At 46.5% G+C, this 15,881-nt stretch overlaps 1 protein-coding gene across 1 annotated transcript in view; it reads left to right on the forward strand.

The window, feature by feature from the left end:
* The first annotated feature begins 825 nt into the window (after window positions 1-825).
* Window positions 826-15,881, forward strand: part of TRIM14 (tripartite motif containing 14) — a 139,631-nt gene continuing 124,575 nt past the window's right edge. The window contains exon 1 of the mRNA XM_077475381.1: window positions 826-1,546. Coding sequence (XP_077331507.1) covers window positions 983-1,546 — 564 coding nt within the window. The 5' untranslated portion in view covers window positions 826-982. The remainder of the gene's footprint in view (window positions 1,547-15,881) is intronic.

A 15,881-nucleotide genomic window follows, 5' to 3' on the forward strand; every position in this document is an offset into this window, starting at 1 on the left:
TTTACTGTCGTTTTTGCAGAGGTTTTCACCGCTAGCGGGGTGCTTTTAACCCCCGCTAGCGGCCAAAAAAAGGTTAAAATGACCTGCCAAGCACGGTGCTGCACATTCATTTCAATGGGCAGGAGCAGTTTAGGAGTGTATTTACCGCTCCTAAAGAGCCCCTTCCCATTGAAAACAATGGGGCAGCGCTGCAAACCCGCCTGCAGCGCTTTGCGGGCAGTTTTAACCCTTTTTCAGCCGCTAAAACGACGGTAAAGCGGTGCTAAATATAGTGCCGCTTTACCGCCAGCGCCCGCAATGCCCCAGTGTGAAAGTAGCCTTAACGTCCTGCCAGCGCAGTGCCTCAGTGTGAAAGCACTCGGGCTTTCACACTGAGACTGCAGAGGAGGTGTTTTTTCAGGCACTCTACAGGCGCTAGGTTCAGCCCAAAAGCGCCTGAAAAACGCCTCAGCATGAAAAGGGTCTTAGTTCTATGGTTAATGATGTATTCAATCTGATCTTAATACTGATGTCCTGTCATTTTTCTACCTATGCTTATATCATATATGTAAAGTGTTTGCTACTCCAGGTGCATGCATTGAGGGAATGTACGATTGCTACAGATTTTTGGTGATTTTTGTTTATTTCCTTTTCTTTTGTTGATTTTGTGTAAAATTGTAAAACGTTGGAAAAAAAATTCTGGTTTTGTAATATATTTTCTGGCCTCTTTATAGATGCATATGCTCATTCTATTTCATCATCTGGTTTATGTTTACAATGAAACTTTCAGCTCACAAAGAGTTACATGTAAAGCTGGTTTGGTTTCATTTCCTGGTGCTAGGTTCACTAGGGCAGTACAGTGTACACAAGACAGCTTGCATCCTACAATCAGCACATTACAGCTACAATTTTTATGGCTTCCCCATAGGGTGTGAGTAGAGACCTGGGAGAGATTCAGGAGAAAATTCAGAGCAGTGCTACCAACTTGCAATTAAGAGCTGCCATGGAGAAAGTGTCACCAGACGTCTCTGCCTTCAGTCATCCTTCCCTCCTTGAGCATTGTGGACTGTGTGGTGCTGGCTGTCCTGTACCTGTATGTATAGTATCCTGTGGGCATTGCTTCTGCCTTGGCTGTCTTGAGGGCTTCTGGCAGCAACTTCCCGACAGTGAAAAGCCATGCCCAACCTGTACCTTGCCCAGGGAAAGCCAAGAAAGCCTGAGGCAACATCCATTGCAATGTAACCTGTGCCCAGTTCTTCATCCATGTACTGCCCGGTGGAGCTGCCTGACCTGTGGGGAGTCCTATTGCCCTGAGCACTTCCAACCACACATGCTGGAAGAGGAGAGTGGTGGGGTGTCACTGGCTGGGCACCATGTGTGTGATGCAGCAGGAGAGGAGGCTAGGAGAATGAGGAATGGTACCCGGCGGTGCCCACAGCACAGGGACAGGCTGGTTGAGATGTACTGTGGCATTTGCAGAGTGTGCATCTGTACCATGTGTCCCCTGCTTGGCACTCATAAAGGCCATCCAGTGACCCTCATACAGCAGGAAGCCATGCACAAGAAGGTAAGGCAACCTCACTATGCCTAAAGTATATATAAACAATTACCTTGTAAAATAACCCATTCAGCTTTAGCCCTGGTTCACATTGGTGCGATTTGACATGCAATTTGACATGTCAAATCGGCTGCAATTGCTGGCAACGGCACCGTCCTTAATGGTGCAACGCCACATCGATTACAAAAAGTAGTTTCTGCACTACTTTTGCAATTTTGGGGTGCGATTTCCGTTGATATCTGTGCAGAAACCCCCACAGATGTCTGTGAAATCGCAGCCAAAATCGAGAAGCTCAGCTGAACTCGCACGGCTTCATTCCAGCAGCTCATTGTGAACCTGGGCTAAAGCAGAAATACAAGCAAAAAATGTATGTATATATACAAGGGGTCTTCAAAAGTTTCTGCTCTTTTATATTTTTGTTGGAAACGGTGAGGGTGGGAGGAGTAATAATTGGTTGTGTGTGGCAGCAACCAGGTGAGGAGTACAAAGACAAGTGTGCCTTGCCTACAGTCAAGTATGGTGGTGGGAGTGTCATGGTCTGGGGCTGCATGTGTGCTGCTGGCACTGGGGAGCTACAGTTCATTGAGGGAACCATGAATGCAGACCTGTACTGTGACATATTGAAGCAGAGCATGACCCCCCTTCATTCGGAGACTGGGCCACAGGACAGTATTCCAACATGATAACCACCCCAAACACACCTCCAAGATGACCACTGCCTTGCTAAAGAAGATGAGGGTAAAGGAGATGGACTGGCCAAGCATGTCTCCAGACCTAAACCCTATTGAGAATCTGTAGGGCATCCTCAAATGGAAGGTGGAAGAGCGCAAGGTCTCTAACATCCCCCAGCTCCATGATGTCATCATGGAGGAGTGAAAGAGAACTCCAGTGGCAACCTGTGAAGCTCTGGTGAACTCAATGCCCAGGAGGGTTAAGGCAGTGCTGGAAAATAATGGTGGCCACATAAAATATTGACACTTTGGGCCCAATTTGGACATTTTCACTTAGGGGTGTACTCACTTTTGTTGCCAGCGGTTTAGACGTTAACCACTTCAGCCCCGGAAGGATTTACCCCCTTCCTGACTAGGCCATTTTTTGCGATACGACACTATGTTGCTTTAACTGACAATTGTGCACTTGTGCGACATTATGCCCAAACAAAATTGATGTCCATTTTTTCCACAAATAGAGCTCTCTCTTGGTAGTAGTTTTCTTGCAAACGAACCGATTATATGCGGCATTTGCAGCATATTTGAGCGCGGCAGAGCACCCCATAATACACTGCAAGATTGCAGTGCATTGACGGCTGCTGATTGGCCAAAGCATGCACCTGACCTGCATGTTTTGGCCAATCACAGTGCGATCTGCTGTGAGAGCCTTGATTGGCCAAAGGCAGGGTGCCTTTAGCCAATCATGGCTCAGGGGGCTAAATCCACACCCCACACTATTTAAAGCTGCTTACACGGTCGCCGTATGTAGTGTGACATGAAGATTGAGAGAATTAGAGTTAGATTAGGCAGGTTAGTTAGTGGCGTGCAGGCAGTTTAGTGTAATATATATATATTTAGATAGTATAGTTAATTGAAGAAGGCAGGTACTTCCCATTCAGACCTGCTTATTGTCAGCTGGGCTGAAAGTGTCAGAGGAGAGCTGTTTGATTAGGAGAGTGGATAACTAAGCCAACCTCATCCTCTGCCACCCAGGCTCATACTAGTTTGCCTTCCAACGCAGCTGTTAAAGCAGACTATTCCACCGTCTCCTTGTCCACAGTTACTCTTTCTGTAGCCCCACCATCATGCATGGAGCAGCAACCAGAATTATTTGACCATAGTGTCTGTTACATGCTGCTGGTGGATGCACGGCAATTTGAAGGCTCCGATGTTGGTTCCCAGGTTGAGGAAGGGAGTAACGTGAGCCTAGAGAGAGGGGATGCCACAGAAGAACAAGAAACTCCAGTTTTCTCCAGTGACAAGGAGGGAGGGGATGAGGTCACTGACTACTTGGGTGCCTGAGAGAAGAGAGGAGGAGGCACAACGCCAATGAGGCAGGATGTCCTCCAGGGCCCAACTTAAGGGCAGCCACACTATTGCATCACACCACAGAGCTCCACAGGTGCAGGGCGCTGCTGACTCCCCATTGGCTTCCAAAATGTCATTGGTGTGGGCTTTTTTTGACACGTACAGTAGATCGCACTGTTGCTGTTTGCAATCTATGTCTTAAGTGGATCAAGTGTGGCCAGACCAGCACCCACTTGGGTACCACATGCTTGACAAGAAAAACCTGCACTGAGGAATGACGGTATAGCAATAGTTGCCAAAAGTACTTGCAACCAATCTGCTAGCAGTACACCACCAGTTGATTTCAGCAGGCAAATTTTACTACCACAGTTGCTGAAATGTGAAAAAAATAAATAAAATACTGTCACAGCGATCCAGCTGCTCAGCGTCTAAATGCTAGCTTGGCCAAATTGCTAGAACTGCAACTGCTGCCTTTTCAGCTGGTAGACTCTGCCCCATTTCGCAAATTTGTGAAATGTGCTGTACCACAGTGGTAAACAAAACATTTCTTCACGTAAGGCCATTCCAGCTCTCTACTGTTATGTGGAAGGCAATGTTTTGGCCTCGTTGGACAGGGTGGTCAGCAGCAAGGTTCATATTACCGCTGACTCATGGTCCAACAGACATGGTCAGGGACATTACCTTTCCTTCACGGCACACTGGGTAACTTTGCTGGCAGCTGGGAAAGATGCAGGCCAGGGTTCAGTGTTGGAGCTTGTTCTGCCACCACGCCTCCAAAAAGATGGTGGTGATTCTGCCACATCTCTCTGCTCCACCCCCTCCTCTTCTTCCTCTATGTCCTCTTCTGCAGAATTGTTCTCTGGACCAACAGTGCTCTGTAAGTGGTCAAGTGGCTATGCAAACAGTCAGGCTAAAAGATGCCATGTGGTGCTTGAGTTGGTCTGCCTAGGGGACAGAAGCCACACTGGGGCAGAGAATCTGTCAGCTCTGCAGGGGCAGGCTCAGAGGTGGTTGAAGCCATGGCAGCTTGAGCTAGGAATGGTTGTATGCGACAATGGCACCAACCTTCTCTCCGCCCTCCGACAGGGACACTTGACACATGTTCCTTGCTTGGCACACGTCATGAATTTTGTGGTTCAGCATTTCTTGACCATGTGCCCAGGCTTACAAGATCACCTGAGGAATGTCAGAAAAGTCTGCGGTCATTTCCCGTGGTCATACAATTCCAGTGCTCAGCTGGCTGACATGCAATGGGAATTCAACTTGACCACCAACCACCTCATTTGTGACATGCCCACCAGGTGGAACTCAACATTGGGAATGCTGCAGTGGCTGCACACACAGCAGGGGGCCATCAATGAGTGCCTGTCTGAGTATGGCACCAGGACAGGCTCAGGGGAGCTTGGCTTCTTTTCACCACACCAGTGGCTACATAAGGATGCATGCACTGTCCTGTCACCATTTGAGGAGGCCACAAGGATGGTGAGCAGCGACAATACATGTATCAGTGACACTGATGTCCCTCTAGTCTTCCTGCTGGAACACACGCTTCGTGGAATCATGGACAGGGCACTCGAGGCAGAACAGTGGGAGGAAGAGGAGGACCTCCTTTCCTTTCAAGGCCCCCTTTGTGCAGCTAGCATTCCTGCGGGGCCACCAAACACACAGGAATAAAAAGAGGAGGAAGATTGTGTCAGCATGGATAACACGCAGCAGTCTTCAAGGGATGATTTTAATTCCCCAGAAATGCAAGGAGTTGTACATGGCTGGGAGGAGGTAGTCAGCCTTAGGATTCAGAATCAAAGGCCTCTGTAAACTTATGCTGCATGGGCTCCCTGATTCTGCAAAGCCTGAAAAAGGACCCTAAGATTCATGGAATCAAAGAGAGGGATCATTACTGGCTGGCAACCCTTCTTGATCCACGTTACAAGGGTAAAGTTGCAGAGCTCATCCTGCCACAGAGGGAGCAGAGGATGAAACTTCTTCAGGACGCCTTGAAGAAAAGTTTGTGTAATGCCTTTCCAGACCCTGGGAGGGTACCATTTCCTGGTGCTGCACAACGTGTTTCTGAAGCTTTGTTCAGTCAGAGGAAGAGCAGTGGAGAAGGTGGCTGGCTGACTGATTTGTTTTAAAACATTTTTTAGTCCTCAGTACCCAGGGCTAATAGGTTAAAGCAACCATTGGCAGCATCTGTATTATATGGTACAGGAATATCTAGGGGCAAGAGCAGACTTGGAGATCTTTCCAACAGAGCATCCACTGGGTTACTGAGTCTTGAGGATGGACCTCTGGCCAAAACTTGCTCAATATGCAATCAAGCTACTGGCCTGTCCTGCATCCAGCATGCTTTCTGAACGCACATTCAGTGCTGCTGGAGGGTTTGTATTGGATCAAAGAGTGCACCTGTCCACAGACTCCGTTAGGCTCACATTTATATAAGTGAATCAGTCTTGGATCAGCAGCTACCAAGCCCCTGGTGCTGATGTAACTGATTGAATTTGCTAGGGATCTGGGATCCCTTGAAGACTGCCTATGCTGCCTATCCTATTCCCAAATCTTGATGATGCTAGCTTCCAACAATATTTTTGGTTTAGGGCACCACCAACATCCAAGGTCCAGTTTTTCTGCCCCTGTTTAACAGGGGCATGTAATTACAATTTTTTAACCACTTAAGGACCGCCGTATTGCCATTGTACGTCATCACAATGGCAAAGGCAGGCACAAGCACGTAGATGTACGTGCCTGCCTTCCAGCGGGTGGGGGGTCCGATCGGACCCCCTCCCGCTGGATACGGCGGTCCAGTTCGCTGCAGAAGCGATCCGTGATGAGGGGATGGCCGTCGGTTTCTGGCCACCCCCTCTGGATCGCTCCTGGCCAATGACGAACTTCCTCCCACTGTGTATTGTTTACACAGGAAGGAGGAAGTGATGTCATTCTCCTCGGGGCGGTCTTTTTGACCAGACTACGAGGAGAAGACTAAAAGTAAGTGTGCACCAACAATACACTGACATGTAGGTACACACAGGCACACAAACCCCCCCCCCCCCGATCGCCCCCCGCCCCCCCTCCCCCCCTAGTCACAGTGTCACTGATTGCATTGATCATTTCTTTACTGATCAATGCATTCAGTGTCAGTTGTAACAGTTAAAACTGTCAGGGCAGTTAGTGTTAGGTCCAGGGTAGCCCCCTATCACCCCCCAATAAAGATTTAACCCCCTGATTGCCCCTAGAGTTAACCCTTTCACCCCCTTTTGTCAGTGTCACTAAGCGATCATTTTTCTGATCGCTGCATCAGTGTCGCTAGGTAGCTAGTTATTTTTTTAGGTTCACCGCCAGGTTTTTATATATCGCTAGGTACCCCGATATACTACCCAATAATGGTTTTAACCCCCTGATTGCCCCTAGTTAACCCTTTCACCCCCTTTTGCCAGTGTCACTAAGCGATCATTTTTCTGATCGCTGCATCAGTGTCGCTACTGTCGCTAGGTAGCTAGTTATTTTTTTAGGTTCACCGCCAGGTTTTTATATCGCTAGGTACCCCGATATACTACCCAATAATGGTTTTAACCCCCTGATTGCCCCTAGTTAACCCTTTCACCCCCTTTTGCCAGTGTCACTAAGCAATAATTTTTCTGATCGCTGCATCAGTGTCGCTACTGTCGCTAGGTAGCTAGTTATTTTTTTAGGTTCACCTCCAGGTTTTTATATCGCTAGGTACCCCGATATACTACCCAATAATGGTTTTAACCCCCTGATTGCCCCTAGTTAACCCTTTCACCCCCTTTTGCCAGTGTCACTAAGCAATCATTTTTCTGATCGCTGCATCAGTGTCGCTACTGTCGCTAGGTAGCTAGTTATTTTTTTAGGTTCACCGCCAGGTTTTTATATCGCTAGGTACCCCGATATACTACCCAATAATGGTTTTAACCCCCTGATTGCCCCTAGTTAACCCTTTCTACCCCTTTTGCCAGTGTCACTAAGCGATCATTTTTCTGATCGCTGCATCAGTGTTGCTACTGTCGCTAGGTAGCTAGTTATTTTTTTAGGTTCACCGCCAGGTTTTTATATCGCTAGGTACCCCGATATACTACCCAATAATGGTTTTAACCCCCTGATTGCCCCTAGTTAACCCTTTCACCCCCTTTTGCCACTGTCACTAAGCGATCATTTTTATGATCGCTGCATTGGTGTCGCTAGTGTCGCTAGGTAGCTAGTTTTTTTTTTTAGGTTCACCACCAGGTTTTTATAGTGCTAGGTACCCCGATATACTACCCAATAATGGTTTTAACCCCCTGATTGCCCCTAGTTAACCCTTTCACCAGCGATCACAGTATAAGTGTCACTGGTGACGCTGGTTAGCCAGTTAGTTATTTAGGTTCCCCATCAGGTTTTTATATAGCGCCAGGGACCCCCATATACTACCTAATAAAAATTTGAACCCCCCGATTGCCCCTAGTTAACCCTTTTACCACTGATCACCGTATAAGTGTTACGGGTGGCTCTGGTTAGTTTGCTTTTTATAGCATCAGGGCACCCACCATTTATTACCCAATAAAGGTTTAACCCCCTGATCACCCGGCGGGTGATATCAATTAGGTTTTAGGGTCAGGGTCTGCGTCGCCCCAGGCAGCACTAGGTTAGTGCCAGTACCGCTAACACCCACACGCAAAGCATAAACCTCCCGTAGTGGTATAGAATCTGAACAGATCAATATCTGATCTGATCAGATCTATACTAGCGTCCCCAGCAGTTCAGGGTTCCAAAAAAACGCATTGTTAGCGGGATCAGCCCAGATACCTGCTGGCACCTGCATTTTGCCCCTCTGCCCAGCCCACCCAAGTGCAGTATCGATCGATCACTGTCACTTACAAAACACTAAACACATAACTGCAGCGATCGCAGAGTCAGGCCTGATCCCTGCGATCGCTAACAGTTTTTTTGGTAGCATTTTATATTTAAATCCGGAAGGCAGTGCTTGGTTTTCGGGGTCACGTACGTGGCTAAGCTCCCAAAAAGTCCCCCACATGTGGTATCCCCGTACTCGGGAGAAGCAGCAGAATTTATTTTGTGGTGTAATTTGACTTATGCCCATAGCATGTGTGAGCAATATATCATTTAGTGACAACTTTGTGCAAGAAAAAAAAGTTTGTAATATTCCTGCAACTTGTGGCAAAATATAAAATATTCCATGGACTCAACATGCCTCTCAGTAAATAGCTTGGGGTGTCTACTTTCCAAAATGGGGTCATTTTGGGGGGTTTTGTGCTATTTTGGCATTTTATGGCCTTCGAAACTGTGATAGGTAGTGAGGAGTAAATTCAAAAATTTGCACCCTTAGAAATCCTGAAGGTGGTGATTGGTTTTCGGGGTGCCGTGCGCGACTAGACTCCCAAAAAGACCCACACATGTGGTATCCCCATACTCAGGAGAAGTAGCGGAATATATTTTGGGGTGCAATTCCACATATAACCATGGCATGTGTGAGCAATATATCATTTAGTGACAACTTTTTGTAAATTTTTTTATTTTTTTTGTCATTATTCAATCCCTTAGGACAAAAAAAATAAATATTCAATGGGCTCAACATACCCATCAGCAATTTCCTTGGGGTGTCTACTTTCCAAAATGGGGTCATTTGGGGGGGGGTTTGTACTGCCCTGCCATTTTAGCACCTCAAGAAATGAGATAGGCAGTCATAAATTAAAAGCTGTGTAAATTCCAGAAAATGTACTCTAGTTTGTAGACGCTATAACTTTTGCGCAAACCAAAAAATATACGCTTATTGACATTTTTTTTACTAAAGACATGTGGCTGAATAAACTTTGCCCTCAATGTATGACTAAAATTTAGTTTATTCGATTTTTCTTATAACAAAAAGAAGAAAATATCTTTTTTTTTCAACATTTTCGCTCTTTTTCCATTTATATCGCAAAAAATAAAAATCGCAGAGGCAATCAAATACCATCAAAAGAAAGCTCTATTTGTGGGAAGAAAAGGACACAAATTTCGTTTGGGTGCAATATTGCATGACCGCGCAATTACCAGTTAAAGCAGCGCAGTGCGAAATTGGAAAAAGACCTCTGGTCCTTAAGGTGTTTATTGGTCCGGGGCTGTAGTGGTTAAATAACATTTAACAGCAGGGCCCGTTCCTGCACCCAACAAGAGTAACTGCAAGGAGTTACAGTTTTCTGGTACCACCAACCACCCACACCCAATTTTTCAGCAGAATATATAGTGCATATATACACTCCAGATCAGAGTAAGACATATATATATATATATATATATATCTCAATGCTGTATATAGAATACAGTGTATTGAATTGGTTATGGGAAACCCTATGACAGAATTAAGAAAAAACAATTGCCAAAATACTTACCAGGCCCTTTCAGTTTGGCATAGATTTTTTTATGTAATCTTTATTTTGAAAATACATTTTTGGACAACAGACAAGTAAACATTTAACAAAACATATAGGTAGAAAAGATTATTACATGACATGTAGGGCTTTACACCAGGTGCATGTGGTCAGCAGGCGACTTACTCAGCGATGTGCACTTTATGGGGATCGTCCTGGGGGAGTTAGTTATCAACATATCACACCCGTGATATGAATTCAAACAACGTTTGGCATAGATTTTTAAGGGGAACTTCATGGCAATTAAAAAAAAAAAAATTGTGGGGTCCCCTCCAAAATCCATTGCAGACCCTTATCAGAACAAGCAGAGCGAGTGCCCCCCGCCCCACTGAACCATACCAGTGCCGCTAGCCCTCACCATGGGGAGGATGCTTTGGGGTCCCCCCACAAGAGCCTTGTCCCGAAAACTCTGGCCATTGGTTGTCTGTCTGGGTCTGTGAGTGGGGGGCTTATCGGAATCTGGAAGCCCCCTTTAACAAGGTGGCCCCCAGATCCCGACCCCCCCCCTATGAATGGGTATCTGGTACATTGTACCCCTACTCATTCACCCATGACACTTTCTTGGTGAATGGGTAGGGGTACAATGTATCCGATACCCATTCGCATAGGTGGGTGGGCCGGGATGTGGGGACCCCCTTCCAGATTCCGATAAGCCCCCCACCCGCAGACCCTGACAACCAATGGCAAGGGTTGTTGGGATGAGGTCCTTGTTCCCATAAACATGGGGACAAGGTGTTTTGGGGGGGGGGGGGAGCCCAACACACCCTCCTCATGTTAGGGGCATGTGGCCTGGTACAGATCGCGCGCCAGTTGTTTTTGTGAATGCAACACATCGAACCTTGAAGAAAATGGGCTACAGCAGCAGAAGACCACATCGAGTGCCAGTCCTGGTAAGAACAAGTAGAATTCAAAGAAGAAAACAGATCATCCACTGGGATGGATGTGCTTCCATGCCCTGGCGAGGTCAGTCTGGAATAGGAAAGCAGGAAGACTGACAGGACCTCCAGGTAGTTCACACAAAGGAATAGATACAAAGAAAATGGGGTTCTTTTTTTTATACAAGCGCATGGTATAGAAGGCACATATCAGGAAATATATATGTTGAAGTAACGTACTCTTTAACTACTTTCAGACCGGACCATTTTGCTGGTTTAAGACCAGACCACTTTTTGCGATTAGGCACTGCGTTGCTTTAACTGAAAATTGCGCGGTCGTGCGACGTGGCTCCCAAACAAAATTGACGTCCTTTTTTCCCACAAATAGAGCTTTCTTTTGGTGGTATTTGATCACCCCTGCGGTTTTTAGTTTTTTCACTATAAACAAAAATAGAGCGACACTGGCAGTGAAGGGGTTAACCAGGGGTGGCAGTGTAGGGGTTAAGTGTTCCTAGGGGCGTGTTACTAACTGTGGGGGGCTGGGCTTTGTGTTAGTGAACACTGATCTCTGCTCCAATCACATGGAGCAGAGATCAGCATCACTTGTTGCTAGGCAGAACGGGGAGATGCTGTTTATAATGGCATCTCCCAGTTCAGCCTCCCTGTGAGATGATCGCGGGTATCCCCCCGGCTATCGAGTCCGCGGGATCCACGACCGGACTCACGGGGGTCCTGACTGGCACGCAAGCGCGGCGCCGGTGGCGTACACGCGATGGCAGGGTGACATATAGAAATGGACGTACCTGTACGCCAGTATGCCTGCCCATGCCATTCTGCCGACTTACATCGTCGCGCGCCGGTCGGGAACTGGTTAAGCTACAGGGACTGCTTTTCTCCTGGTGCCACAGATAATAGTGTCAGCTACCAAAGCCATAGGGGACAACATGGAAACTCAAAAATGCAGTGGTCAAAAAAATAAATAGAAGTCATACAATCAAATATTTGACATTTTAAACCTACCATACAAGTGTTAAAATCATGGTAAAGTGCTTCACAAAGAAAATGGTAAGAAATTGTGCACACGTAGTATTTAACCAACAAGTAGGTCATAGACCAGGCAATTTGTGATCAATCGTGGTGAATATGCAAAGTCCACAAAACCCAGTTCTCCAAAACAAATACAACTCTGCTGTGCCACTTCCTCCAGAGCAAAAGGATTCTGTGGGAACGGAGGGAAAAAAAAACACATATACTCTTTATGAGAAATCCATGGCTCTCTGTTTTTAAAGAGTAGGCATAACCACTTGGGGGACCAACTCATTATATACCAGAAGGAAAAAGGAGCCCCAAACTGCCAAAGTCCTCTAACAGAACAAGCCAAGTTTTGCCCAGTTTTTCTCTTCCTTTCTTTTGAGGGCTGTGGCTTCAGAAGAGCAGCAAGAATTCCTTGAATAAAAAGAATTGTGAAACACTTTAGTCAAGATTGCGATAACAATTCTCGACAATTAATTGTGCAGCTCTAGTGCCACCTATCTGTGCCACCTTTCACTGCATATCAGTTCCCATCAGTGTTGCATATTAGTGCTTCCTCATCAGTGCCCTCTCATTAGTGCCCTTCAGTGCTGTCTCATCAATGCACATCAGTGAAGGAGAAAAATTACTTTCAAAAAAGAAAAAAAAATATTTGGGTAAAGTGCAGCATGACCGCAAAATTGTCACTCGGAGTGAGATAGAGCTGAAAGCTGAAAATTGGCCAGAGCATGAAGGGGGTAAAAGTGCCCAGTAGGCAAGTGGTTAAAGTGTATTTAAAAAAAATAAATAAAAAAATTTGTGTTTGAAAAAAACGCTAATGCTGTGTGGCATTGCAACCACCACCAATTTATGACCGGGCCGCGCAGTAGAGCATGAGTGGCGACTTCGGTCTGCACAGGTATATCACAGATAGTGGTCGCTTCTCATCACCTGCTGTGCAGCCATGCCCGTGTGTCTTTTCCAGGCTCCTTCACCCCTTGGCCCACATAGTCATCCTATCAGCAGGACAGGGGGTGGGAGGGGCTGCAGATCAGAATGGAGAGCTCCTCCTGCCCCCTGCCCTGCTGATAGGATGACGCCATCAGCTGGGCAGGTGGGTGGAGGAGCTGGGAGAGGACACGCAAAATGTTAACAGCCTCTGCCCTGCAGGTAGGAGTCCTGAGCAGGGGAGGCAGAGATTGATGTTAGAGAGGGAAGGAGCAGACTACAGGGGCACTATGCTGTAAAGGGGGGCTGTGATGTAAAGGGGGCACTGTAATTAAAAGGGGAATGCACTGTAAAGGGGCACTGTTACAATGCAGTCCCCTTTACATCACAGCCCCTCTTTACATTACATTGCCCCTTTACAGAGTACAAATTCTGGATGGACTCTCTGCACACTACTATACAGCCTTTCCAGCAAACTATGCAATGAAAAACCTTAGTTAGACGTAGCAGTAATGGTATTTCTACGAGTCTTTCAGGACAGCACCTGAAGACAGCGCAGCTCCACCCACTTCCCAGGAAACAATGCAGTCATTCCTTTAAAGCCTGGACACTTCCACCATGGCCTCAGTTGTTACCGAGTACCTCTAGCCATGCTCAAATTATATAAGCAGAACATAGCAACAACAACACAAACATTTATAAACAAGGGAGGATAATCGGCGCTGTCCTGAAAGACTTGTAGAAATACCGTTACCGGTAAGTCTAACTAAGGTTTTCTCACCTCGTCTTTCAGGACAGCACCTGGAGATGATAAATGAGTACTTACTCTTAGGGTGGGACCACTGCCTGCAGGACCTTCCTGCCAAATGATTGCTCTGCTGCTGAGAGCAGGTCCATCCTATAGTGACCAGTAAAGGTGGAATAATTTGTCCATGTTGCCGCCTTGCAGATTCGCCCTGGCGAAGCCTCAGTTCGTCAAGCCCAGGACGTTGCTACAGCCAGAGTTCAATGGGCCACGACCCCTGCGGGGGATTCTATTCTATTTCCGCAGCCCTATAAGCTTTGTGGATAGCCATCCAAAACCACCTACCAATAATACTTTTAGAAGCTCCATAACCCTTACGAGACCCAGAAGAAAAAAAAAATAGAGAATTGGACTTGTTACCTCCAGATAGTGTACAACGCATCTCTTTACGTTCAGACTATTAAAATCTCTCTTTAGGGCATGTTGGATATGGACAGAATGTTAGTAGAATTATCTCTTGGGATCTGTGAAAAAATGAAGCATCCTTCAGTAAAATACCCAGGTCTGTCCTCAGTACTACCCGATCTGGGAAAACTGTCAAGACAGGCTCAATGATAGATAATGCCTGAAGTTCACTGACCCTTCTAGCCGAGGTGCCTGCTATCAATGTTAGTTTTAATGACCAAAATTTAATTGTGGCTTCTTCGGGTGGTTTAAAAGGTCTTCTAGTCAGACCCTGCAAAACAACTGATAAATCCCATTTGAGGAAAAATATAAATGAACCCGGCCTAGCCCTAGCTAGTGCCTTGAAATACCTGATGATCCAGGGCTCTAGAGATAACCTTCTCTCTAGAAAAACTGACAGTGCAGTTACCTGAACTTTTAAGGTGCTGGCTGCCAAACCCTTTTCCATTCTGTCATGGAGAAATTCCCGAACAGAAAGGTCCTCCTGTGGAGAGTCATTTTTTGAAATGCACCAGGAATTGAAGCATTTCCAGGTTTTAAAATAAATTGCTCCTGTGACCTTCTTCTTGCTATTTAGCAGGGTACAAATTAAACTTTCGGACAAACCCTTATTCCTCAGGATTTTCTCCTCAGTAACTAAGCTGCTAGCATGATATGAACTACATCGGGATGCAGAAGGGGGCCCTGAGTCAGCAGGTCCCTTCGGATCGGAAACAACCAATGGGACTCTACCACTAACTTTAGTATGACTGAAAACCAAGGCCTCCTGGGCCAATAAGGGGCTACTAGAATTAGAATATATTAAATGCAAGTGTAATGATGTTATGAGCTTAAGTTGTGTAGCGGCGGCTCCTGAAGAGCATGCGCAATGCGTTTTTCAAAGTTAAAGTTATGCCTGAACTGCAGTTTGGTTTGGGTACAATTGTCTAAATTTAGACTTCACCATCAGTCTGACTGGAATGTGAGATGTTCAGCCTAGCCATAGGGGGCACTGTCTCTTCTGGCAGGCATGGAACTATGGTCTGGTTAGGTGCTTAATTTACTCTCTTGGAGCGAGCCCAGTGGGAGTGGCGCTCTCGCTGTGCTTTCTGGGAGAGACTATTTAGGATGCGGACGTCACGTGGTTCGGGGTTCCGGTCCAGAATGATGTACTGACTTCATGGTCCTGGTCCCCCTGACCAGCCCCCAGGAAGGCTAGGGCCTGGGGTGCGGATCCAGCTGATCTTGATGTCTCGGGGCTGGCTAGCCCGAGGCAAGGAAACTAAAGGAGGATTCTGAGGTGGTTGGGTGCCGTCTCCGGTTTGGGAGAGACCCAGTGACTTCAAGCATTCCAGGGGAGGACTCTTCAGAAGAAGACCATGTACGGGTTGGTTTCTTAGTAAGAGCCTGGAAGGGCCGAAGTACCCAAGAGAATCCGGTCTCGTGGATATCGCCAAGCTGGTTGAAAGATCCAGATATCCTACGAGTATTATTCAAGTTTAGTTTCCCTACGTGTTCTACAACAACGTCTATGGCAGAGACATTATCTTGTATGTTCTACAACAACGTCTATGGCAGAGACTTGTTCCTGGGTAAGCACCTTGTTGGCTGCTAGGCCTTGTGAGAAAAGGACTGTCCAACTTGAGTGAACATCCAGTTGCGAATGGCTATTCTCTGGATGCAGTCAAAATAAGCAAGTTCTTCAACATTTTGACTTTGACACTAAGAGTACATGAACTTCTTTCCATCCCTCTGATCCCAATTTAAGAGACTGTTCATTGTCTACATTTTGCAAATAAAATCCATTCAAGTGGATCTGTTGTCGGTCTCTCGAGTTACTGGGCCATTTACCATGGGACACCCCTAGACGTGAAACGAGGAGAA

This window comes from Lithobates pipiens, unplaced genomic scaffold (assembly GCF_037356315.1).
Source record: "Lithobates pipiens isolate NorthernLeopardFrog02 unplaced genomic scaffold, aLitPip1_a1.2 Scaffold_13, whole genome shotgun sequence".
Taxonomy (NCBI): Eukaryota; Metazoa; Chordata; class Amphibia; order Anura; family Ranidae; genus Lithobates; species Lithobates pipiens.